The sequence below is a fragment of the Pithys albifrons genome, chromosome 7, assembly GCF_047495875.1.
Source record: "Pithys albifrons albifrons isolate INPA30051 chromosome 7, PitAlb_v1, whole genome shotgun sequence".
NCBI lineage: Eukaryota > Metazoa > Chordata > Aves > Passeriformes > Thamnophilidae > Pithys > Pithys albifrons.
The window spans coordinates 56,284,594-56,309,755 of NC_092464.1; the positions used below are offsets into that span (position 1 = coordinate 56,284,594).

Consider the following 25,162-nt stretch of genomic DNA (forward strand, 5'->3'; position numbering starts at 1 on the left):
CAGCGGATGACAGCAGCAGCATCCTCCCACTACCATGGCCAAGACCAAAGAGACAAGCACCTCCTCCTACACTGCATTTATATTTGAGATGACAGCAGAATATGGTACAGAATACCACTGGCCAGAAGAAGTCAGCTGTCAGCTGGCCTGACCCAGCTCCAGTCAGCTGATAATCCCAGGCCTGCTCTAAAAACTAAAGCCTAAATTTAGGCCTACACCTACTTAAACACAGGACATGCAAGAACCTTAGTGACCCCTCCAAGTCAATACAGCAGAGCATTAAAAAGCTGAAAGAGTTTACTGTTCAACTTGACAAAAGTGATGATCGAGGGATGAGCAGTTTAACTGGCCTGATATGTTTGACACAGGACCATGGTTAAAGAAAGCATTTATTGTTACATCAATGAGTTTGTTTGTGGTTTTTGCTATTATGCTTTGTGTTCTGTCTTTGTTATCTTGCATGCAGCATATGATTAATCACAGTTTTGCACAAGTCTCTGTGTTACAGCCCAAAAATAAAAAAGGGGGAGAGGTGGGACTGCAAGTTTGGCATGAAACCACAGAGATGCTTGGAGATGTCAGCAGGAAGCCATGGGCTTTGAGCAGAAACAAAGAAGAGCTGTTTGCACTCCAGATCTTAAGTCTGACCCTTTCTGTCTCAGAGTTTTGTCCTGCTTGCTGTATTTGTGGTGCTGGGCATGGTTTAAAAGACTGTTAACTTTCCTGGGTAGTGGAAAAGTACCAGCTGGCATGTCTCTCCCCCTAGTTTGCATGCTCCTCTCTCAAACCCTACAAATTGCAGAGTTCGTAACTAGTAAAGTTCTCAGTTTGTACAAGCAACCTGAGTTTGTGCCTCAGTTGCCAAAAAACAGCTTACAAGTCAGCAAAAATTACAAGCCACCAAAGCCTGCCCCCATCCAGACACCCAAACCAACCCCATGGTGGCAAAAGCCTCAATAAAACCAGCTGTAAAATTGTGACTTTTGGAGTTTATCGCCCCCTTCCCTTCAATGTGCCACATTAAATTAATCAGGTGGTTATTTCAGCCCCTCAAAGACAAGACCATGATCTAGATGCTCAGCCTTGGCCGAGCTCTGGCATCGCTCCAGCCAGTGCTGACTCAACCAGCCCTGAGTTCTCCAGCCCAGAGTTCTTTTCAAGAACTCCCTCTCACAGTGGAGCTCAGGAGAGTGGGATCAGCTTCCTGGTCCTGCTTAAACAGGAGCTCATGGAGACTGGGAGGAGACTTTTGGTATTGAGTAAGTTATTGGCACACCCAGAGGAGAGATGAGAAATCACTAACCAGGACAGGAATTCCTTCTCAGTGGCCACAGTTGAATATTTGGGTGTTCCCCAGCAGCTTTGTGGATCTGTTCTCAGTGTGTTTCCTTGCCAAAAGAAAGGGGTACGGAAACCAGCTGCAGAAACAGTTGTCTGCCTTAAACTTGATGTTTAAAATTTCTGACCAAGGGAGATGTGCCTTCGCTTTGAAGACTGGAATGTTCATGGTTCGTGGCTCCAACATGCTCCAGTTGCAAAAGCAGTGGGTGCTTTGCTGCCCTTGGGCAAAGGAACCACCCAGGGGCACAGGGGGGAACATCCAACCCCGGAGGAGACAGGCTGGGCTTGAAGCCACAGAAGGGAAGGGTTATTTTTATGCTTTTATATCACTACAGACAGGATCTAAAAGTGCTCCAAAGCTACTTTACATGGAAACAAAGTGTTCTAAACCCTACATATACATATATATCGATAACGTAAATCTAATCTGCCTCAAGGGGTGGATTAAAAAGTACCTGGGTCACCCTCAGCTTTAGGGGGGTCAGGACAGGTGCCAGACATGGGGGAAGCTTCTGGCAGCTGCTCACAGAATCCACTCCTGAAGCCTCCCCTGTTACCAAAATCTGGCCACAGAAACCCAATGCACTGCCCAGCATGGATCACCTGGAAGGTGGGTCTCCAGGTCTCTGCTAAACAGGCTTCATCAGGAATGCTGGTCATCAAGTCTTTACCCGACATGGGTCATTAGGTCTGGGCCCAACGTGGGTCACTGTGGATCATCCAACATGGGTCCGCTGATGGAGTTGCAGCAGTGGACGAAGCTCTTCCTGTAGTCAGGGCACTCGGAGGGCTTCCCTTACTGGTGGGTGCGTTGGTGTTGGGTCAAGGTAGAGCTCTGGGTGAAGCTCTTCCCACACTCGTCACACCTGTAAGGCCTCTCCCCAGTGTGGATGCGCCGGTGAGTGATGAGGCTGGAGCGCTGCTTGAAGCTTTTCCCACACTCCCCACACTTGTACGGCCTCTCCCCAGTGTGGATACGCTGGTGAAGGATGAGTTTGGAATTTTGGTTGAATCTCTTCCCACAGTCGGTGCAGAGGAAGGGCCTCTCCTCTGTGTGCCTCCGCTGATGCACAAGAGCTTCTGAGCTGGTCTGGAACCTCTTCCCACACTCAGAACACCTGTAGGGCCTCTCCCCAGTGTGGATGCGCTGGTGGGTGACGAGGGCGGAACTCTGCTTGAAGCCCTTCCCGCAGTCGGTGCAGCGGAAGGGCCTCTCCTCTGTGTGGGTCCTCTCATGCACGAGGAGATGTGAGCTGGTCTGAAACCTCTTCCCACATTGCCCACACTTGTATGGCCTCTCCCCAGTGTGAATGCGCTCATGAGTGATAAGGCCAGAGATATTCCTGAAGCTCTTCCCACATTCCCCACATGCGTAGGGCCGTTCCCCAGTGTGGATGCGACTGTGGTTGATGAGGGTGGACTTGTCACTGAAGCTCTTCCCACATTCCCTGCACGTGTAGGGCCGTTCCCCAGTGTGGGTGCGCCGGTGAGTGACGAGATTGGAGTTGTGCTTGAAGCGCTTCCCACATTCCCTACATGTGTAGGGCCTCTCCCCAGTGTGCAGGCGCAGGTGGCTGAGGAGGGCAGAGCTGTCCCTAAAGCTCTTTCCACATTCCTTACATGGGTAGGGCCGTTCCCCACTGTGCATGCGCTGGTGCCGGAGCAGGTTGGAGCTGTTCCTGAAGCTCTTCCCACATTCCCTACATGTGTAAGGCTTTTCCCCAGTGTGGATGCGCTGATGGCAGATCAGCTCGGAGCTCTGGCTGAAGCTCTTCCCACATTCCAAGCACTTGTAGCGCTTCTCCCTTCTGTGAAGCTGCTGCTGCATCACCAAGTCAGAGCTCTGGTTGGAGCTCAGGCCGCCTTCCCGGGACAGGGTGGGTTGTTTATCCTCAGAAAGCCCTGGGCTAGGCTTGGAATGTCTCCTCCTGGCAGATCTCCGTGGCTTTTCCTCCCCAGTGACTTCCTGTGCCCTGGAGTCGTTCAAAACGGCCTCTGCCAGCAGGTTCTGCTGGGGGGATTTGTCATCCGTGCTCTCTGTGCTCAGCTCGGGGCCTGGGGCAGGAAGGAACAAGGACAGGCAGGGCATTTGCCTCCGGCCCACAGGGAAGGCCGAGGACATCCCCCCAAACCCGGCCCCGGCAGGACGGCGTCGGCAGCGGGGTTGTCCTGCAGCCGGGGCCATGCTGGGCTGGAAGATGCAGCACAAGAGAGGGGCAAAGGGGCACTGACTTCCTCCTCACCTGACTGGGGGTCCCGGGGCATCTTCCTCTTCCTTGCAGCCTCCTCCTCCATCTGGCCAAGGCTGAGGAATGAGAAATCCTGCTTTGGGGGGAAAACATGGTGTGAGTGCCTTGGCTTGGGGGATTCTCTTGCCCAAGTCCATGTCTAGAAGTCACTGGGCATCTTGTGATCCTAAAAACCTCCAAAACATCAAAATTTAGCCCAAAACAACCTTTGATTATACTGGCAGTAACTGGACATAACTGGGATCATCTGGGGCAATCTCTGGAACCATATTGGCAGTGACTGGGAACAAGTGGGACTATGCTGGAAGGGAACTGGGACCACACTGGGGGCAACTGGGAGCAAGTGGGAGTGGTTGGGTCTATACTAGTGGCTACTGGGCATGACTGAGACCATGCGAGACAGACTGGGGTCAAACTGGGAATGTACTAAGGGCAACTGAGGGGTATCAAATTGGGAGGACCAGGGAGCAAGTGGAACCATGTCGGGGGCAACTGGCATCATACTGGGCTCATACTGGGAGTGACAAGGAGCATGCTGGAGGATATTGGGACCCTGTTGGGTGCAACTGGGAGAAACTGGGAGCAAATGGCATCATGTTGGAGGCGATTGGGATCATACTGCAGGTGACTGGGAGCATGATGGTGGCACCTGCAATATACTGGGAGTGAGTGGAACCATACTGGGGATAAAAGGGAGTAACTGGAAGCATGTAGGGGGAACTGGTTTAATAATGGGAGCAACTGGATGCACACTGGAGTCATACTGGGATCATACTGAGAGTATCTGAGAGTGTCGGATTATACTGGCAATGACTGGAAAAAACCTGGGAGTACACTTGGAGCTCATGGCATGATACTGGGCTGATACTGGAAGGAAGTGGAACCATGTTGAAGGCAACTGGGATAACACTAGGAGGAGCTGGGCCCAAGCTGGAGGACACGAGGGGCAGCAGGAGGCCTTGTGGGACCACCTTGTACTACCTGGGGTGGCTCTGGGGGGCCCTCAGCTCCTCGGGGCTCTTCCTGCAGCCACAGAACTTGCAGGGACCCTCCTCCAGGTGGGTTCTCCATGTGTTCCAGGAGCTTTGGGCTCCTCCTGGCACAGACTGGGGCCAATTGGGATCATCCTGGCGTCATATAGGAGCATGTCACAGGCAATTAGGACCCTCCTGGGGTTAACCAGAAGAATCTGGGAGCAAATGACATCATGCTAGAAGTGAGTGGGAGCATGATGGTGGTAACTGGGATACACTGGGGATGAATGGAATCATAGAATGGATTGGGTTGGAAAAGACCTCCAAGATCATCAAGTCCAACCCTTGGGCCAACTCCAGTCCATTTACCAGATCATGGCACTCAGCGCCACGTCCAATCTGCATTTAAAAATCTCTAGGGATGGTGAATCCACCACCTCTCTGGGCAGCCCATTCTAATGCCTGAGCACTCTCTTTGGAAAGAATTTTTTTCTGCTCTCCAACTTAAATTTCACCTGGCAAAGCTTAAGCCCGTGCCCCCTTGTCCTATTGCTGAGTGCCTGGGAGAAGAGACCAGCCCCCACCTGGCTATAACTTCCCTTCAGGTAGTTATAGACAGTGATGAGGTCACCTCTGAGCCTCCTCTTCTCCAGGCTAAACAACCCCAGCTCCCTCAGCCTCTCCCCATAGGGCTTGTGCTCCAGTCCCTTCACCAGCCTTGTTGCTCTTCTCTGGACTCGCTCCAGCCCCTCAATATCCTTCCTGAATCATAGAGGAGGTAAAAGGAAGCAACTGAAAGCATGTGGGGGGCAACTGAGTTAATACTGGGAGCACACTGGGAGTGACTGGCACCATACTGGGGCCAATTTGGACAATGTTGTGGGCAAGCGACATCCAGTAGGAGCCACTGGGCTCATATTGGAGGTGACTGGGCTTTGAGAAGCACATGATGGGCAGCAGGGTGAGGGCGACCCCCCTCCCACTGCTCTGCATTCCCAAAATCCTTGTTGCCAGTTCCTGCTCTGGCCCTGAACACCAGATCTGCTCTGGGATCCCTTTCCCTGGGGACACCTCCCTGCCCTCTCCCCACCTTCCTGCCTCTGGAAATCAGCACTTTGGGGCCTCATCTCACTGCTTTCTCCTTCTCTTCCCTATTATTATCATGATCCCCCTGCACCTCCTTTTCCAGGGCTCTGGGACACCCCTCTGTGGCCGTTCCCTGTTTTCCAGCCCCCACACCCCCCTTTCTTTGACTCCAGGATCCTCCTGCACCCCCTTTCCTGCCCATCTTGCCTCTTCCAGCCCCTGCATCCCCCTTTTCGTTGGCTCCAGGGACCACCAGGCCGCCATTCCCAGGCATCCCAGCTCACCTCACACCCACATTCCCCTTCTTTGGCTCCAGGACCCCCCTGCCCCCGCTTTCCCACTCATCTGTTATACACCAATAACTGAGAAATGGAATAAATATTATTCCCCCACTGTTCCCCTGTCATAAACATCCTATCAAAGAATTTTCTGGCAGCAGTTTGACAGAAAGCCACAATCCTCTTACAAACAAACACCTGCCAAAGCCTTTCACCAAGCTTCCTGCAAGTCATGGCAGCAAATTCAGCCAAACCTCTTGCCTGCTGAGAACTCACACAAGCATCCTCTTGTTGTAATAACTGGGCTAAAACTATATCCTGCTTCTGTGAAATTTGCAAGCTACGTGGAAAAATCAATGTCTGAACTGTCTTGGACTCCATAAAAGCTCCAGAAGAACCAGAAGAACACCTTGGAATTTCAGTGCATAGGGAGCGTGGAGAATGGAGAGAGAGAACCACAGTCAAGAACCTCTCCCACCTCCCCCTGCCTCACCCATCTCACCTTCTTACCCTCCTCCTTCCCCACCCAAGCTGCTTGCCTGCCTGCCCCTGCAGACTAAGGACAAAGCTGAGCTCTGCCTTGCTCCCTGCGTCAGTTCTGCTCCTGCTGACCCAGCCCTGGCCCTGTTCAGCCTGGGGTGGCTGCGCCGCTGCTGCCCGTGAGCGACAGCTCCGCGGAGCCTGAGAGCTCTGCAGAGAGCGAGGAGCAGCCCTGCTGCACAAGGGAGAGCAGCACAGACTGAGCATCACATCTGCACTGCAAGAGCTGCATTCCACACCTCTGCCTACAGGAACAGACACAACATCGCTTATCCCCCACACACACTAAGATGACGGAAAAATACTTTGTTTTGGTGGTAAACTCTTTTTCTTTTTGCTTCTCAAAAGTATTCTTATTGTTTTCCTAGCTGTTCTTATTTCCCTCTCCTGAATTTCTTAGCAATTCCTTAATAATAAAAAATCAGGCTTTTGAATTAACAGAGAACTTAGTTTAATTTTGTTGGGGAAAATATTTTGAACCTAACTTCTTTCAGTGATATTTAAGCAGTTTGTAACACCATCCTGCCTCTCCCAGACTCCACACTCCCTTTTCTTTTTCCCTGGCACCCCCTGGACTCCCCCTTTCTGGGCACAGAGACCCCCTGCACTCCCAAACCACCTCTCCCCACCCCTAATCCTTCCTGTCCTTCAGCTTGGCACCTTCCTGATCCCAATTTCCTGAACTGGGACGTTCATGCACCCTCTTATCCTGCACACCCTTTCCTGGCCATCCCACCACTTCTCGCCCCCACACCCCCCTTTTCCTTGTCTCTGGGACTCCCAGGATCCCCACTCCTGCATTTCCCAGACACCAGGCACCTCTTTTCTGAACAATGGGTGACATCTTGAACACCCTTTCCTGGCCATTCTGGGTCTCTGTAACCCATGATCCCCTTTCCCCAACATCGGGGAACCCTGGACCGCCCTTTTCTAAGCACAGGGTCTGCCTGGACCCCTCAACCAACTTATTCAAGCCCCTACACCCCCCTTTCCTTGGCACTGGGACGCCCTGGGATATTTTTTTCCAGTACTGTCTTCCCCCTGCACCCCCGAAATTCAACCCAAAAACCACAAACATTGAGACTCCCAAAAAACCCTGCTAGGAGTTCCCCCTCACTGGTCGCCCCACTTTGGGGTTTAGGGTGTCCCCCTCTCTGGGCTGCCAACGAAGGACCTGACGCAGGCACAACAATCCCCCAAGGGGGGTCCCCGCATCCCCCCGCCCACCAAGGGGCTCTGCCGGGAACCGACACTGGCACCCCCAATATCCCAAATAGCCCCCAGGGGGCATTGGCGGCTCAGCTTTGGGGTCCCTCAAGCCCCACCCATCCCCCCGAAGACAACCCAACCACCCAGAGCCCACCCAGGCTATTCAGGGCTCGGCTCGGGGGTCCCGCAGCACTTTGTCGGGGCCCTTTGCCGTCCCTGTGTGCAGCTCCGGCCCCGCCCCGCGGCAGCCCCAGCGTGGGCTCCAAGGAGCGGCACATCCTGGTGCCCTTGGGGGCTTTGGCCGGGCCCATCCCGGCTCTCGTGTTCCATGGCACAGCCCGCACGGCCCTTGGGGGGGCACTGTGCAGTTTGGGGGGGCCCAGCCCCTCTTTCCCCCTCTGCCCGTTTCCCCCCCCCCCCGTTTTCCCGCTCACCCGAGAGTTCCTGGCGCGCACTCGGAGCGGTGGAAAGGAAGAGGAAAAGGAGGAGCGTGGGTGTCCCCTCCCCTTGTGCCGGGGGTGTTCCTGGATTGGCAGCGCCCACTCCGTTGGAAGGCGGTCCCGGCGGGGCGGCCGGAGCGAGTTTGGGAGCGGCTGTGGGTGGCGGTGTGAGAGAGAACAGGTCTACCCGCCCGCCGCCGCTACCAGGTCTACCCGTGGACGCCCAGGCTCCGGAAACCAGCGGCTGAAGCGCAAAGTCCGGCGGAGACAGCAGGTCTACCGGCTGAGCTTAGAGAACAGATCTGCCCGCCGCAGTGAAACAGGTCTACCCTCTGGACTGAGGTAGTGATCAGGTCAACCCGCCAGACTAAAAAGGCTTCCCTTCGGACTGGAAAAGTGAACAAGTCAACCCGCCGGACTAGGAGAGAGACCAGGTCTACCTGCCCCACTGAGCGAACAGTACTAGCCGTGCTTAGAACAGGTCTACCCGTTGGGCTGAGGAGTACCCGCTGGACGGGAAGAGAGAACAGGTCTACCTAGAGACTTGAAAATACCCACCGACTGAGAGCAAACAGGTCTACCCACAAAACTGAAAGAGAACAGGTCTACCCGCCGGGCTGAGAGAACAGACATCCCCGCTGGAATGTTCAAGCAAACAATGCCCTGTTTGGACATGTATCGGTCTGACTTCAACACCTAATTAACATCCTGATGGTGAGGCAACCACTGGACTCATATGACTGTCAGTCAATCCCTTTATACTATAGAAGTCCAGACTCCTTTCACAGAGGCAGGTTCTTCCCAGGTAACCCCTCCTGGGGGGTGTGTGTAGAGATTCCTCCCTTGGGTGGGGACCCCAGCTAAGGTCACTCCTGGAGGCTGAGAGCAGAGATCTCCCCAGCAGCCTTGGGCTTTCTGAGCTACATCGATTGCTAATTAATAATAATTTCCTTTTTGGTAGCTTTAGTATAATTGCTTCAATAATTGCTTGAGGACAGTGCACTGTCCTCTCTTATACCATAGTTAATGAAGTTTTAGCATTTCTATTGCCTAGTAAATAATTTTGATTAACGTCTTTGATCTCATATTTGTAATAATAAGTAATTCCTTAGTTATAAACTTTGTCTAAGCTTTCCACTCCCCACTGCCCCAGCATGCACGCCCACCCCCCACCCCACAGCAGCCCCAGCACCCCACAGCAGGCTGGGAGCACAGGGAGCCAACCCTGAATCCCATTTTCTAAGTCCCCTCTGCCCAAAGACCCTCATGGGACTGTCCACCATAAAAGCCCACCCCTCCTTTTCCACCTTTCTGCTTATTCCCCCCTTTCCCATCATCTCCTCAATCCCCAAGCCCCCCCAAGATCAGTTTGGGGGTCACAGCTCCCACTTTCCGTCTTCTGCAATCCCTTACACACCATCCCTCCAATGCCCATCCACCTTCTGATCAGTTTTGGGGGTCCCACCCTCTCCTTTTCCCTGCTCTTCTCACCTCTCCAACTTCTTGCCCACCATGAGTGGCAATGCTGTGAGGAGTCAGCTGGGCCTCAGCATCTCCAGGGGGCCATGGCTGGGAAGGGGCTGCCAGGTCACATCTGTCACCTCCCTGACAGGCAGCAGCAGCCTTGGGCACCCAGAGGCAGCTGAGCCACCTGTGCACACACCCTGAGAGCTGCCCCAGCTGAGAGTCCCTCTCAGGGGCCCTGAGGAGCTCTGGGCTCTGGCAACACAAACCTGCTGGAGTTTTAGAAGACAAAGAGGCCAGTCCTGCCCTGGGGACACAATGACCCAGAGAGGAGGCAGGGACCTGAAAAGCTCTAGAGTGACCCTGAGGAGGAGGGCTGGGCTGTGTGAGGGATGTCCTGAGGCACAGGACATCAGGATCAAAGTTAATAAGGACAACAGAACATGGGAGGGAGTGTGGCAACCCAGACAAGGGAGGTGTCACCCCCTTGGACTGAGCCCTGGGGTAACACATCTGGACTGATGTGTCTGGGTTTGAGGTTCCCCATTGTGGAGGAATGAGGAAGAACTGGAGACGGTCCAAGGAAGATCTGGTTGGGCATTCGACAGTCACCCTGGGGCACTGGTCACAGCACCAAGCCTGGTAGAGCTCAAGCAGCGCTTGGATGATCCTCACATGGTGTGACTCTTGGGGATGTTCCTGTGCAGGGGTAAGGGTTGGACTCAATTATCCTTACAGACCCCTTCCAACTAAGCATATTCTGTGATTCTGCCAGGATGACAGAGCTTTTCTTGGTATTGGAAAGAGAAAGAAAGTCACAACGTGCAGCTTAGGAGTTTCTGAGTAGAAGGGAGGAAAAAGAAATGTCACACAGAGAGGAGCCTTGTGGTACAAGAGTTCAATAAGAGTGAGTCAGTATCATTCCATGGCTTTGTGTTCCAGGGAACAGCCAGAGATGGAGCAGAGACATCAGTGAGGGCACAGAAATGCTGCTGGGAGGGCTGGTGGCAAAGCAGGATGGGTGTGTGCAGCCTGCAAGGCCAGAGGAGCAGCAGGGACAGGGCAGGACAGGCTGCAGGACAGATGGCCAAGGGCTCTGGCAGGGCTGGAAGGCACAAAGGCACCCAGGCCTTTGTCCCCTGGGCTCTGGCAGCTGCCTCTGCCACTGAGAACAGCAGAAGGAACTTTCCTTTGAGGTTCTGGACTTTGTTTCTTCCTCACCCCTCCCTGAGGATTCTGGGAGGGGTTGCACAGGTATTGACATTTGTTGTTCCTCCCCCTCCCATCCCACTGCCCCACAAACAGCCCTGAGCCACCTGTGAGGGACAGGACCTGCTGTCCCAGAGCCTGGGGCTCAGGCCTTGGCCTTTGTGCTTCCTCCAACCAGCCCAGGGTTTTCTCAGCATTGCAGGTGCCTGCACAGAGCCTTTGTCTCCCTGCAATCAGGGCCTCCAAGGATCTGCTCTAAGGAGTCCCTGGGGAGGCTTTGTCAGTGCCTGCCCTCAGTGGGGTCATTGGTGCTTCAAGGGACTTGGAGTTTTCCTTCTGACTTCTTGAGCCACTTTTTCAGTCTCCTCTCACTTCCTGAGAATCATGGGCTAATCTCCAAATACACAGTGGGGCTCATTAAAACACAGAAGAAAAAATTATTTCTCTTCCGTTGTCTTCAAGTCTTGAAGACTTGTAGTAAATGGAGTTTGGTAGTTTAAGTAAGAAGGAAAATTTCAAAGTGGACCTCAAAAAGCCCATATATTTCTGAAGGAAAGGGGATGATTTACACAGAGACTTGGGATAGAACAGGGTCAGAAAGCAAAGGGTTTGCATAGAAAAGGGGGAAAAAGGGATTAATAGCACTTAATCATTGACCAATGTAACAGTTATCAAGGGATTACACAGAATTTGCTGCAATCTCAACAGTGACTCAATTATAGATTCACAATAACAACATTCACATCACAGTCAATTCACACACACAAACACAGGCAGAGATGTGTGAACACAACAATATCTGTGTGTGTGTAAAGGTGCCCACCCAAAATTCTCCTTGTTGTCAGTGAAACACTCCCAGGGACGTGGGATGTGGACCTGGGGACATTGGTGGACTTGGCAGTGCTGGGTTATGGTTGGACTGGGTGACCTTGGAGGGCTTTTCCAACCCAAGTGATTCTCTGATGCAATGACTCATCACCTCTATGATTCTGATAAATCCTCTCCTGCAATCAACACACATCCTGAAAATTCACATTCTGACATGGCAGAAATTGTATTGACATTTCATTGAAAGTATTGAATCATTTCAATTGATAGAAAGAGGTAACTGAAAAATCAAGATATTGAAGGACACTGTTTGGGTTTCAGGCTGAGCTGCACTGACTGACCATCAGTACCCAGTGCTGCTGGAGGCTCAGGTGTATTTGAGGTCCTTGCCTGGCACTGGCAGCTGTCACAGAGGACCTGCAGGACATCAGGAGCCCTTTGGAGCTGCAGATGGAACTTGGACAGGGGGTCCCAGGGAAACTACATAAGAGCATCAGGTATTTGTGTCCCTGTAACACAAGGAGGAGAACTAAAAATAATATTAAGAGCTTAACATTCATTTCCCTCTGGATGATTTTTGATACATTTGTGCCTAGAAATGTTCCCAGTGTCCCAGTTGAACCTTTCCTGCCCAGCACTGCCCCTGCCCCACCTCACACAAGGAGATCCCTGAGGTTTCTGAGGTGAAGCTCTCTCACCTGACACAGGGGAGCAGTGACCAGTGTCAGTGACACCCCTGGGGTTTGGATGATCAGCTTTGCACTCATCTCACACATCTGTTACAGTGGCTTCCTGTAAGACTCCCTAAATCATCAAAACACTTTTCCTTTCCATCCCCTCCAGGGTACAGGACATGTGACTCTGGTTTAGGAGATGAAATAGGTGGAATGGTCTCACCTGGAGCTCACAGGAGGCATCGAGCTCACAGGCCCTTGTCCTGCTGAGCAAACCTGCTTGAAATCTCCTTGGAAAGCAGCAAGGAGGGCTCTGGACACTCCAGGAGACTCCTGGAATGCATAGGGGGGAAACCTCCTGACCCAGGTAATAGGAGGCCTTTCCAGGGGGGATGTGGTACTGCATTTTTGGTCAGCAAGGCAAGTGGTGACCAGTGGTGTCCTGGGATGCCCCCAAAGCAGCCTGGGCAGCAGGGGAGGGGAATTCTGCCCCTCTGCCCTCTCAGGTGAGACCCCACCTGCAGAGCTGCCTCCAGCTCTGGGCTCCCAGCACAGCAAGGACATGGACCTGTTGGAGTGAGTCCAGAGGAGGTACCAAGATGATCAGAGGGATGGAGCAGCTCTGCCATGAAGGAATACTGAGAGAGCTGGGATTGTTCAGCCTGGAGAAGACAACCTTTGAGGTGACCTATTTGTGGCCTTCCAGGAACTGAAAGGAGCCAACAAACAGATGGAGAGAGACTGTTTACAAGGGCCAGGAGTGACAGGACAAGGGGGAGTGGCTTCACCTTGACAAAGAGTAGGTTTAGATGAGACTTTAGGAAGTAATTTTTTCCTCTAAGGGTGTGGAGGAACTTGCACAGGTTTCCCAAAGAAGCTGTGACTGCCTCATCCCTGGAGTGTTCAAGGCCAGATTGGACAGAGCTCTGGGTAACCTGGTTTAGTGGAAGGTTCCTCTGTTCATGTCACTGGGGATGGAACTCGGTGATATTTTAAGGTCCCTGAAATTCAGGACATTTTATGATTCTGAGTTTCTTGAAGCAACTGTGAAAGACCCCAAAGTTTTGATCTCACTGGGGGAAATGTCACCTTCCAAAAAGGGGAATTAAAAGCAGGAATGCAAAATGTTCCATAAGATCCAGCCCCATAGAAAGGGAAAGTGATATTTCTTATACTGTGGGTGCAGAAGGCAGTAAGTGTTGGGTTGTGCCTCAGAACACCCAAGCAGATCTGATCAATGCACCCATGAGCCAAGGCAAACACTGAGCAGAGTGAGGGGCAGTGAGTGGGGGCCTGACATGCAGGAGGAGCAGATTGCTGGGGGAGGAACTGCCTTTCCTGTGCCAGGACCAGGGCACATCCCACTGCAGGAAAAGCCCCAGGTCAGCCCCAGCACATTGAAGGCCACGGGCACAACTCAGAGTGACTTGGTGGCACCTCTGCCAGGGAGAGCCTGAAACCTCAAATGCATCTTGGCAGCAGCAGGTCCTGCCAGTCCATGGCCAGGAGCCCTCCCTTGCCAGCCCAGCCTGGTGGGCAGCACTGCAGAGCTGCTGGTTAAGGCTGTTCTTTCTTGCTGGGCTCTGCAAAGCCACTTCTGCTACAGGAGCCTCATGGGGAAGCAATTGGGCCCCAGCAACTTGGAGACAAGATATTAATCAAAACCTGCCCATGCTGTTGCCAAACCCCTCTGAAATGATTGGGGTAATAAAACCCCCTAACACTGCATGTTTGGTGTTAGAAAGGAAGGCACCACTTTATTCCAATTGCTGGATGTGTCTGTCCCACAGAAATCCTGCCTTTCACACAGACATCAATGCATCAATTATTCACCTATTTATCAGTTCTTAGCAAACAAAGCAAGCAATGTTCATTGGTTCTAAATGACATAATTGTATTGAATTAATTTTTATCTTCTATTAGTTATGCATTTCTCTCTCTCTATGCTAATTAGTCGATATTTGTAGTCTTTTTCTCCTGGTTGGGACTTTCCATCACATCTACTAAGTCCTTGTTAGCCATCTTCTTTATCTGCTGGTTTCTGCAAAATGTCCTTGTGGTCCATAAATTCTGCATTCCAGATGTCCAACATCAACAGTACATCTTTCTATCCCAGGCTTTGTTCATTGAAGCATATCAAGGTTCACTTAACAAAACTTAGAGAATTAGTACTTTTCCCAAGCTGTGTTCTCACAGTGGTAGGTTAAATTCTGCTGAGTGCTGGCTGAAAGAGATTTAAGGCCCAACACACAACTTGTCTTTAATTCAAGCAGTTCATTAAAAGGCTAATTAAAAGTATTATGAAATTGGAAAAGCTATATCATTTCCTAAAATCTGAGCAGAGACCAGACAGGGGCAGAGGGAAGGGGAGACTCAGGCCAAGGAGATATGGCTGGAACGTTGTGGTTGTGAGGTCACTTCCACTGCAGCAGCCTGGGTGGCCCTCAGGAGACATTCTGGCCAGGGAGCACTGTGAGGTCATCCAGCACATCAGGGAACCCACACAACAGAAATTCCATCTGGGGTAGGTGAAGGAGTGGGGCAGGTGGGAGAGCCCCCCAGGTTCTGATTCTGGAGGCAGCTCTGTCACACAGCCCCACCAACCCTGGCAGGCAGGAAGGCAGCCTGGGCTTGTGGCCACCCTGCTCTGCACTGGCCCTGCAACTGCGGAAAAACCTTTTCCTCATATCCAGGTTTAACATTCCCTGTTTCCCCCAACACCCCTTATCTTTCATCCTCTTCACATGCCAGCTCCAGCCAAACCTTCCCTCCCTCAAAGAACCAAGTCCCCATATTTAATTTTTTATTTTGCAGACTCTCCTTGCTGTCACCTCCTGGCAGTGGCTTCATGGCCCCTGTCACAGTCAGCCCTGGCCCTGCACTGACCCAGCTCTGCTGCTCCACAGATGATGTATCAGGAAGGAAAGGCCCATGGGGGAGGGAAATGCACAGGGAATCACCCTGGAAGGGACCTCAGGAGGTTTCTGGGCCAAAGCACAGTCAGTGGAGAAAGGGACACAAGGATGGGCTGTTTGTGTGCTCTGCCATGTCAGGAGAAGATGTAGAACTCCAGACATAACCAGACAATGTGGATCCCTCAGGTGATGATCTCAGACAGTGGCTCCCAGGCCTCTGCCAGTCACTGGTTACTCTGGTTTGATGGTCACTGGTGGTTCCACCCACCCCCACCAGTGTTCTGTGCACACACATCTGTCTCACCAGTGTCTGAACCCTCAAAAGACTCAAGACCTGATGGTTTGTGCCTCCCAGTCTAGAGGTTGGCACTTGGATCTCCCCCCATACCCACAGCACAGAGATCCCTTGTCCCAGAGATTTCTTAGCAATGGAGGGATTAAGAACATGGGAAAGATTATGGGATCAGTTGCAGGACATGGCAAGGGAAAGGCACTGACCAGTCACCTCTTTGCACATGATCAGCTCCTTTCATACCCTTTTCTCTATTTTCTCATGCCTGTTCCTCCACATATCACGTCATTCATTTCCTGGACATCCCATGGCACGTCTTGCATAATCCCTAAATGCACTTTCTGGCTTCTCACGCTGAGTCTCAGTATCTGAGTGAGAAAACCCCCAACCTCAGCTGCAAGGCCATCCTGGGGGCTGTCACTGATCACTTGGGGAGCCTTTCATGCAGAGATGTTGGAAATCTCTATTAGTTCCTTTACAACTTTTGAGGTTTGAAAGGTTCCTCCAAAGTCATTGAAATTCATGTCCCTGAAAGGACTGTTTTTTCCATTTTCATAAAGTGTTGGGGATTAGGTCACATTAAAATGCCAATATGGTGCATGTAGGTATTTGCAATCCTGTGGAGAAGGAGTTGGGGATATAGGAAAACAGAATAATAAACTGTTTGTGTTGGAAGAGACCTAAAAGAGCCACTAGTCCAAGTGCACTTCAATTACTCAGGGACACCTTCCACAAATTTAGGTTGTACAAAATTCCAAACCTTGGGCAGCTCCAGGAATGGGGTTTCCACTTACTCTGTAACCTGGCCCAGGTTCCTGCCACCCTCAGCACAAAATATTTCTTCCTGATATCCAATGGAAATCTCCCCTCATTCAGTTCCAGTTCCTGTGCCTTGTTCTGCCAATACAACCTTTGGCAAAAAGTGTCACTGTGTCTCTCCTGCAATAAGAGCACAACATTTTCATGGCTAAACTTCTTGGAGAGCGACCAGAGATATCCCAAGAAAGGGTTTGGAGACCTCAAGACCAAGTCCTGGACCCAGTGCTGTGGAGACTGAGGAAAGAACAGGAGATGTTTGAGAGGGCTGAAGTGCAATTAAAGGGCAAATGGGGAGGTCCAGAGTGCACACAAGGAGAAAGGAACTTCCCTAAAAGGGTAGTGATGTGCTTTAACACATCACCCTGAAGGAGTCTGAGCCAGCCCAAGGCTTTGTGCTCCCAGGCAGAGCCAGGGAGGAGGGAGAGATGTCAATGCAGGAAGGGGCTAGCGAGGTGGGGCAGCCGGAGGATGCCGACAGCCTGCAGGGAAAGGGGCAGGGCATGGACACCGTAGGACAGCCTGGGCTGGAGAGGAGACAGGGATGTGCAGAAGCTGAAAGGCCCCAAGAGAGCCAAGTTGTGCAGGCCTTTGGCCATGGCTGCTGTGTGTGCCCCTGATGGCATGAGGAGACAAGTGAGCCTTGCAGCCCTGGGGCCTCATTGCCTCCTTGTCCCTGCTCAGCAGCCTGGGAGGTGCCACCCCATCCTCCTGCCCTTGGCATTGCACATCCCACATGCCAGTGCCCCAGGAAGAGCTCAGAGCAATGAGGGAGGGAGAGGATCTCTCTTCCCAGAGGCTGGGTGGCATGGCTGTGACCTTTGGGTTAATGAAATGCTTTTTACTTTCCTCAGCATCAGAGTGACCTTTCTTTGCTTCTTCATATTTGTCATCATTGTCTATAATGTTCTCTTCTAACTGGAATCTGGGGAAACCTTTTCAGTTATGTCCCTGAGAGCGGCCCATTAAAACACAAGAAACTTTAAAGTTTGATTCTGACTTTTGTTTCTCAAGAGGATGCTGCAACTTTCGTCATGATCTGATGTTCAGGGACTCAGCACCAAACCCCCCAGAAGGCCATTAAATGCCCTGGGCTGTTGCTGTGCTGCTGAGCTGGGCCGGGCTCCTGGCACACAGGGAGCTCCTGGCAAGCGGGCAGCGCTGCAGAGAGACAGCTCTGCCCAGGAGCAGCTCCTGTGCACAGCCCAGCAGGGCTCAGGGCACTGCCTGCACACACCGAGGGCAGAAAAGCAGGGCAGAGAGAGGTTACACACAGTCTGGGGTGTGAGGAAAGTTGAGAGGAAGATCCACAGAACAGGAATCTTTCCAGGCTTTCAGAAGGTAAGTCTGCATGAAGGGCAATGTATGTGCAGTCTTTGGGAAGATGTCCCAACGCTGGCACATCCCACAGCCTGGGGGGTCTCTAATGTAGGATATCACAGTGTCTCTGTTGCTGAAGATGAGGACGTGCTGAAAAGCAGGGACTCTGCTGCACCATCCCACAGACATCCCAGCAGGGTTCCCTCCTCCCAGGGATGGCTGTAGGGTTTGAATCCAGGCTGTGCCACCCAGGCTGTCCCAAAGTGTCCTGCAGAGCAGGGTCCTGCACCCCAGGGTGCTGTGCCAGGGCAGGAGCTCTGCCACCTGCCAGGGGCAGCTCTCAGCTGGTCTGGGGAGGTCCCTCAGTGCTGGGGAAGAGGCTGTGGGTGGAAAGAGCAAACCCTGGCAGGGCAGGGCAGGGCAGGGCAGGGCAGGGCAGGGCAGGGCAGGGAAGGGCATGTTTGTTCAGCTACAAAGTGAGAGTTTCATAGGTGAGGACTGCTTACAGAAACAGAGCCCTGCAGGATATTTTCCAGGGGATATTTCAAGGAGAAGGTGAAAGGAGGGATTTCTATCAGGCTCTCAAGCCACACATCTGGTTTGAGTTGCAGACTGAACACTGAGGAGCTGAAGAGCGGCTGAGAACAACTACCTGGCACTGCTGGTGTCTGGGCGGTGGCACAGCTGGCTCAGGGTGATGCTGCCTTGAGTTTCCAGTGAGCTCTGCCCTGGTCTCTCCCCACTGGACCCTCCCTGTGTATTTCCTTGTTTCTTAACATGCCCTTGTTACTGAGGTTGTTTCCTTGTTCTCTCAGTCAGGCTTACAGGGAAGGAGAGTTCGAACTACAGAGTCAATCACTGACCCTGTAATCCCCCTCAAAATTTTCTCCATGGGAATAAGACATTCCAATTTTCCTGTGACCAGTGGGGCTATAGGCAGGGAAGTCTGTGGGCCTGGAGAACGAGCTGTTTTTCCCAGAATTAATCTCCTTCTTTAGGACCCTTTTTTCTCTTCTGAGGTGTCCTTCCAAGATGGGAGCAGCCCTCAAGAATGCAAATAATCCTCATGGCACAATTGTGTTATCTGAAAGCCCCAGTGGGGAGGGACAGAGATGCTGAGGTGGTGAGATGAGTCACGTGTGTCCTTGGGACCATGAGACGTTGAGACAGGCTGAGATATTTAGTGGCCTGTGATGGCTTTGTCTGCTTTTAACAGTGTCTGGCACATTCAGAACCCTCTCCCCTGACTTGTCACTCTTATTTCCTCCTTTGACAGTGCCTCCGCTTCCAGAGGCAGCAAATGCCCAACAGCAGCTCCATCAGCCAGTTCCTCCTCCTGCCATTGGCAGACACGCGGCAGCTGCAGCTCCTGCACTTGTGGCTCTTCCTGGGCATCTCCCTGGCTGCCCTCCTGGGCAACGGCCTCATCATCAGCGCCGTAGCCTGCGACCACCACCTGCACACCCCCATGCACTTCTTCCTGCTCAACCTGTCCCTCACAGACCTGGGCTGCATCTGCACCACTGTCCCCAAAGCCATTCACAACTCCCTCTGGGACACCACAACCATCTCCTACGCAGGATGTGCTGCAGAGATCTTTTCCTTTTCCTTTTTCATGTCAGCAGAGTTTTCCCTCCTCACCATCATGTGCTACGACCGCTACGTTGCCATCTGCAAACCCCTGCACTATGGGACCCTCCTGGGCAGCAGAGCTTGTGCCCACATGGGAGCAGCTGCCTGGGCCAGTGGCTTTCTCTACTCTCTGCTGCACACAGCCAATACATTTTCCCTGCCACTGTGCCAGGGCAATGCCCTGAGCCAGTTCTTTTGTGAAATCCCACAGATCCTCAAGCTCTCCTGCTCAGACTCCAAACTCAGGGAAATTGGGCTTCTTGCGGTTACTGTCAGTATACTGTTTGCTTGTTTCATTTTCATAGTTTTCTCCTATGTGCAGATCTTCAGGGCTGTGCTGAGGATCCCCTCTGAGCAGGGACGGCACAAAGCCTTTTCCACGTGCCTCCCTCACCTGGCTGTGGTCTCCCTGTTTCTAAGCACTGCCTCATTTGCTTGCCTGAAGCCTCCCTCCATGTCCTCCCCATCCCTGGATCTTGTGGTGGCAGTTCTGTACTCGGTGGTGCCTCCAGCACTGAACCCCCTCATCTACAGCCTGAGGAACCAGGAGCTGAAGGATGCTGTGAGGAAAATGATGACTGGATGCTTTTAAGCAGGAAGAGACTGCCTGCTTTGCTCTGTCAGTGACACGCAGTGCATTTCATGACAGACCAAGTCTCTCCTCTTATATAGTTTTCGCTTTTCCCCTTCTAACTTTGTTCTTATGAAAAAAAAAGTAACTATTAAATTTATCCCAGTTAATTAGCCACCCAGTCTTTTGTGGCCAAGGCCAAGGACTGCCCTGGGCATCCCATCAGAGGGGCCATTCCCCACCATGGATGCTTCTGCCCTGGACTGGGGCTGCACAGGGGGCTGTGGGACCAGCTGTGGGGCAGTGGGGCACAACGGGGCCATGGAATCTCTGCCAGGGGGTTAAAGGAAGGCCAGGCACAGACAAGGAATTCCTGGGCATGGCCTGTGCTGTGCACGTGGGACTGTGGGGAAGGCAAAGCTCCCCTGGAGTTGGTGGCTGCAGGAAAAGTCTAGAGCCAAAAGAGCCTCAGTGGCTGTGCTGGAGACCAAGGCTGAAGGAGGGAAATGCAGGACTGCTGTGGGATGGGGAGGGGGATTTAATTCCAGCAGACACTGCTGTGGGGCTGAGGGACTCCATGGCTTCTCTGCCTGAGTCTTCACTGGAAAGGTCTCTCAGGCCTCTGTGCTCAGGGAAAGCTTCAGGGAGGAGGAGAGCCCGTCTTGGCAGGAACCTCCTGCAATGGCAGAGGGACACATGGCAGTGTGTGCCCCTGCAGGGCACTGCCCTGGCCATGGCACAGGCTGGGAGCTGCCTGGCTGGGAGCGGCCCTGTAAGGCAGCTGTGGGTGGGCAGGAGCTGGGCAGGAGGCAGCCGTGTGCCCTGGCAGCAAGGGAGGCCAGGAGCACCCTGGGCTGTGGGACCAGCACAGCAAGGACGTGGATTATCCTGGTTGCTATGGCTGAGGAAAGCTGCACAAAGAGCTGTGGAGTTTAGAAATTGTATCCTCTTTAATTTTTGTGTTTTGGCCATGAAAAGGAACTTTCTGTGGGTCTAAATCTGAGCACTTTTTTGTCCTCCCAAAGAGCACAGACCTGATGAGTTGTGGTTCCCACTCCAGTGGCACTTAGATCTTGCTCCACACCCAGAGCATGAAGCTCCCTTGTCCCTCAAAGTTCTTGAAAATGGAGGGATGAAGGACACAGGACAGACTGTGGGGATCAGTTGCAGGGCATGGCTAGGGATTTGGGGTGGTTGTTACCCCAGGGCAGGACCCAGCACTTGGCCTTGTTGAACCTCATCCAGTTGGCCTGGGCCCATCAATCCAACCTGTCCAGACCCCTCTGCAGAGCCTTCCTGCCCTCCAGCAGATCAGCAATCCCACATAACCTGTTGTCATCTGAACAAATGCTGCAGAACATGCCCAATAAAGTTCTTTAACCCCAAAATATTTGGATTAGTGGAGATTTAGCTCTGCACAACAAAGTAATTAATTCTCTTTCCCTCTTTTCCTCCCCCTCTGAATCAAGGCAACTTCTGACTTCAGTGTGTGACTCACTTTGTGCAAAGAGCAAAATGGACAGAATTGGGGTAGGGAGCGCTTGGAGGGACCTTTAGATCTGTGCCTGACACATAACATGTTTTCCATTGGTCTAAAATTGCCTGCTGTGGAAAGTGGATGTCAGTGATGTGAACTTAAAATACAGCAGAGGAATTTCTTCTATATTTGAGCTGTGCCTTCCTTTGGTTTTGTTTGCTGACAATACATGAACATCCCTGTGTGTCTCCTGCAGCTCTTTCTCCAAGTACAGCAGCTGGGAGTTGGTGCCAAGGAGCTGAAACCTGCAGGTCCAGCCTTTGGTGGAGGAAGCTCAGTTTCCACAAGGCTGCTTTGAGTGCCAGGGATGTGATGAGGGAAATGGTGGGGTGGGGATTAGGGATAAAGTCTGATGGATTGTCAGACATAAAGGGTCTTGATTTTCATATCTATTCACACTGAATTAGGAGATGCTCTGGGTCAATATCAATAGAGAATTGCTGATAATAATGTATAAACAGGCAAAAATAAACAGGCCACAAAAAAGACATATTTTTGCTTGTGATTTTTTTTTTTTTAAGTATAAGATATTCACTTTGAATGCATTTCTGAGATTTTTGTAATTGACCACAGAAGATTTGAAAATGTAAAAGTAAATTATTCCCAGGGGTTTGTTTTGTTAAAATGCCATCAGTGAAAAGAGACCATGAAGGGAATGAGCAGACAAGGAGACCATCCCTGGTGCTTGGGAACAATATCAATTGGGGTTTGCTGCTCTCAGTGTATAAACAGGAAAAAGGAAATGGGACAAAAAGTTATATTTCTTCATTTTTTTGTCACAGTAGTACACTGACTTTGAATACACTTCTGGGATTTGTCTAATGAAGCATAAAAGAATTGAAGCCTTAATATTAAATTATTCCCCAAGGCTTGTCTTGTTAGGATGTTTTGAATGTTAATGAGCACTCTGGCACTGAATTCCTGAACTGAAGATTTGAAAACTGAAAAAACCTCTAAAAAAGCAAAATTCATCATCAAACCTTCAAGTTCCTGAGAGTGTCAGCAAGTCCCACTGAGGTCATGACTGAAAAGAGACCCCAGAGGGGAAGAGCAGACAAAAAGACCCTCCCTGGGTCTGGGGAAGCAGCAGCTCAGAGTTACTGGTTACAGGTGGAAAAAGGACTGTGGAATGTGGCTGTGAAAGTGCCTGATGGACTTTGCCAAGCAGGACAGCCAAGCCCTGCCACCCATCTCTGGTTCCTCACAGGATGCTCCTGGAGCAGAGTGATGTGGGGTGTGGAATGGGGAGTGCAGGAGAGCAGTAGGACACCTCCACAGCTCTATGGAGTGGGTGAGGAGGTGACAAGCCCTGGGGCTGTAAGGAACTGGTGTCTTCTCCTAGGCTGTCAAGAGCCAGGAAACTGCCCTGTTGCAGAAAAGCACAGTGAAGAGCCAAAGTGTGTGAGAGCAGGAGAGGGCACAGCAGTGTCCCTTCCACAGCCAGGCCTCCAGGGACACACCTGAAGGAGCAGCAGAGCAGGGTCTGGGCTTTGTCTTTGTTTCCTGGACACCCTGGGCAAGGGGCCCCAGGGCAATTGTCACAGATCACCCCCTGCAAACACCATTCCCAGAACTGGCCTCTCACTCACCACTGACAGGTTGTTTGTCCCTCCATGGGGACACCAAATGAGCAGCTCACAAGGCCATGCTGCAATTGTACAGAGGAGACTTCAGCATGCACAGTGTGTGTGTGGGGAGATGAACCCAAGAGAACACAAAGACCATCAGCTAATCCTGGAGATGCTGGGAAGGGCTGTGGGACACACAGTGTCTCGAGGTCACTTCACTCTGGTCCCCACATCCCCTGGAAACCCCCCAGGATGCAGCACTGGGATGTGCTTCTGAGCACAGAGCTCCCCCTGTGCCCATCCCTCAGGCCGTGGGGCATCTCAGAGAGGGGCAGAGCAGGTGACACCCCACAGGGCTGAGGTGCCTCCAGCCCCTGGCAGTGGCAGTGAGAGCCCAGGGAGAGACTGTGACTCCTGCAATGATCTCCCCATGGGTGTAAAAGGGAAAGACTCTCTCATCACCCCTGGGTGCATGAGAATCCCACAATCCCAGTTCAGAGGTGGATGTCTTGCTGGACCTCGACATTTCTGTGAGTGACTCCAGGAACAAACTTCACTGGCCCAGTGAGATTCATCTCAGTGGTCTTGGACAGTTCATTGCAAGTGCTCCTGAACTGTTGCATCACCCTTGCCTGGGATTCTGGGCTGTGCTCTCAAAAGGGCCAGAGCAATCCGAGAGGTTCTGGGGTCCTTGGAAAAGGCAGATGCCAAGCCCATCTTTAAGAAGAGCAAAATGAGAATGGGGAGAATTACAGGCTGCCCATCAAGTCGCTCTATCACTGCCCTTCCCAGATGGACAGGGGAGAGAGAATAAGGTGGAAAATGACTCATGGGTTGGGATAAGATACTTTACTAAATCAAAAGCCAAATTTTGCACCCAAACAAAAAAAGAAAAAAATAACCACTGTTTTTTTCTACTTCCCATCATCAGTGATGTCTGGCCATGTCCCAGCAAGCCAGGCTTCAGCACACGGAGCAGCTGCTCAGCAGGCAAACATTGTAAACAATGAATGCCCCCCTTCCTCCTCCTTTCCTCATCTTTTATACCTGAGCTGACATTCCATGATCTGGAATACCCCTCTGGTCAGTCTGGCTCAGCTGGCCTGGCCGTGTTTCCTCCCAGGACCTTGCCCTCAGTTGGGGAAGGAACGTTGCAGTGCTGGGGCTGTGCCAGCCCTGCCTAGCAGTAGCCAAAACATTGGTGTGTTCTCAGCACCTTTCCAGCTCCCAGCACAAAGCACAGCACTGGGGGGGCTGCTGTGGGGAAATGAGCTCCAGCTCAGCCAGACCCAAAATATTTCCACAGTGTTCGGTACTGTCCCAGGATGCCTTTAGTTCTGTGAGGCCCTGCAGTGGCCAGGGGACATCCTGGTTCCCTGAGGTTCCACAGTGTGACAATGACCCCTTGATTCTATGAAGTTAAAAACTGTCTCAAGACCCCTTTTGTTCCAAGAGGCCCCACATGTCACAATGAACCCTTTGGTTCCATGAGCTCTGCAGTGTCCCAGGATACCTTTGGTTCCTTCAGGCCCTGCAGTGTTTCAATGACCCCCTTTTTCGAAGAGTTTCCACAGTGTCCCAGGGTCCCTTTTGTTCCATAAGGCCCTTAAATGTCAAAATTGCCCCTGGGTTTCTGCAATGTTACAACTGAGCAATGATTTCATCAGATTCCAGAATGTTCCAGGATTCCTTTGAATCCATGAGGTCCTGCAGTGTCATAATGCCCCCTTGATTCCATGAATTTCTGCAGTGTCCCAGGGTTCCTTGGAGTCCATGAGGCCCTGTAGTGTCACAATGATCCCTGGATTCCATGAGGCTCCACAGGGTCACAATGGGCTTCTGTTTCCTTGAGGTCCTGCAGGGTCAAAATGGAACTTTGATTCCATGAGGTTCCCAAGTGTCAGAATGGCCCCTTGGTTCCAAGGCTTTCCACAGTGTCCCAGGGTCCCTTTGGTTCCTGAGAGAAGATTGCCGGGGATAAAATTAGGAGTATCAAGTTATATTCACATCCCAACAGAAGTTGCAATGGCACACAAATTATAGGTAAAGGTCCATCAGGAGTGTTTGCACAGTCAGTGTTTCAACACTCTCAGCATTACCTGAACCTGATTTTACCTCACCAAAATCATAGAATCATAGAATAGATTGGGTTGGAAAAGCCTTCCGAGATCACCAAGTCCAACCCTTGGTCCAACTCCAGTCCCTTTACCAGATCATGG

The 25,162-nt window shown here is 51.8% G+C and overlaps 3 protein-coding genes across 4 annotated transcripts in view; 2 read left to right on the forward strand and 1 right to left on the reverse strand.

Moving 5' to 3' along the window:
- Positions 1-25,162, forward strand: part of LOC139673817 (zinc finger protein 850-like) — a 584,874-nt gene that overhangs the window by 435,303 nt on the left and 124,409 nt on the right. The gene's annotated exons all lie outside the window — the stretch shown is intronic.
- The window catches only part of LOC139673815 (zinc finger protein 850-like), a 262,338-nt gene that overhangs the window by 196,025 nt on the left and 41,151 nt on the right, over positions 1-25,162 (reverse strand). The window contains exon 3 of one of the 2 annotated variants that reach the window (XM_071559634.1): positions 2,159-3,146. In XM_071559634.1, coding sequence (XP_071415735.1) covers positions 2,159-3,146 — 988 coding nt within the window. Of the gene's footprint in view, positions 1-2,158; positions 3,170-25,162 lie in introns of those variants that run through there. The other variant, XM_071559635.1, reaches the window with a different exon arrangement.
- Positions 18,933-19,859, forward strand: LOC139673910 (olfactory receptor 14J1-like). Its single transcript, XM_071559844.1, has one exon. It carries the CDS (start codon positions 18,936-18,938, stop codon positions 19,857-19,859), a length of 924 nt encoding a protein of 307 aa, XP_071415945.1. The 5' UTR covers positions 18,933-18,935.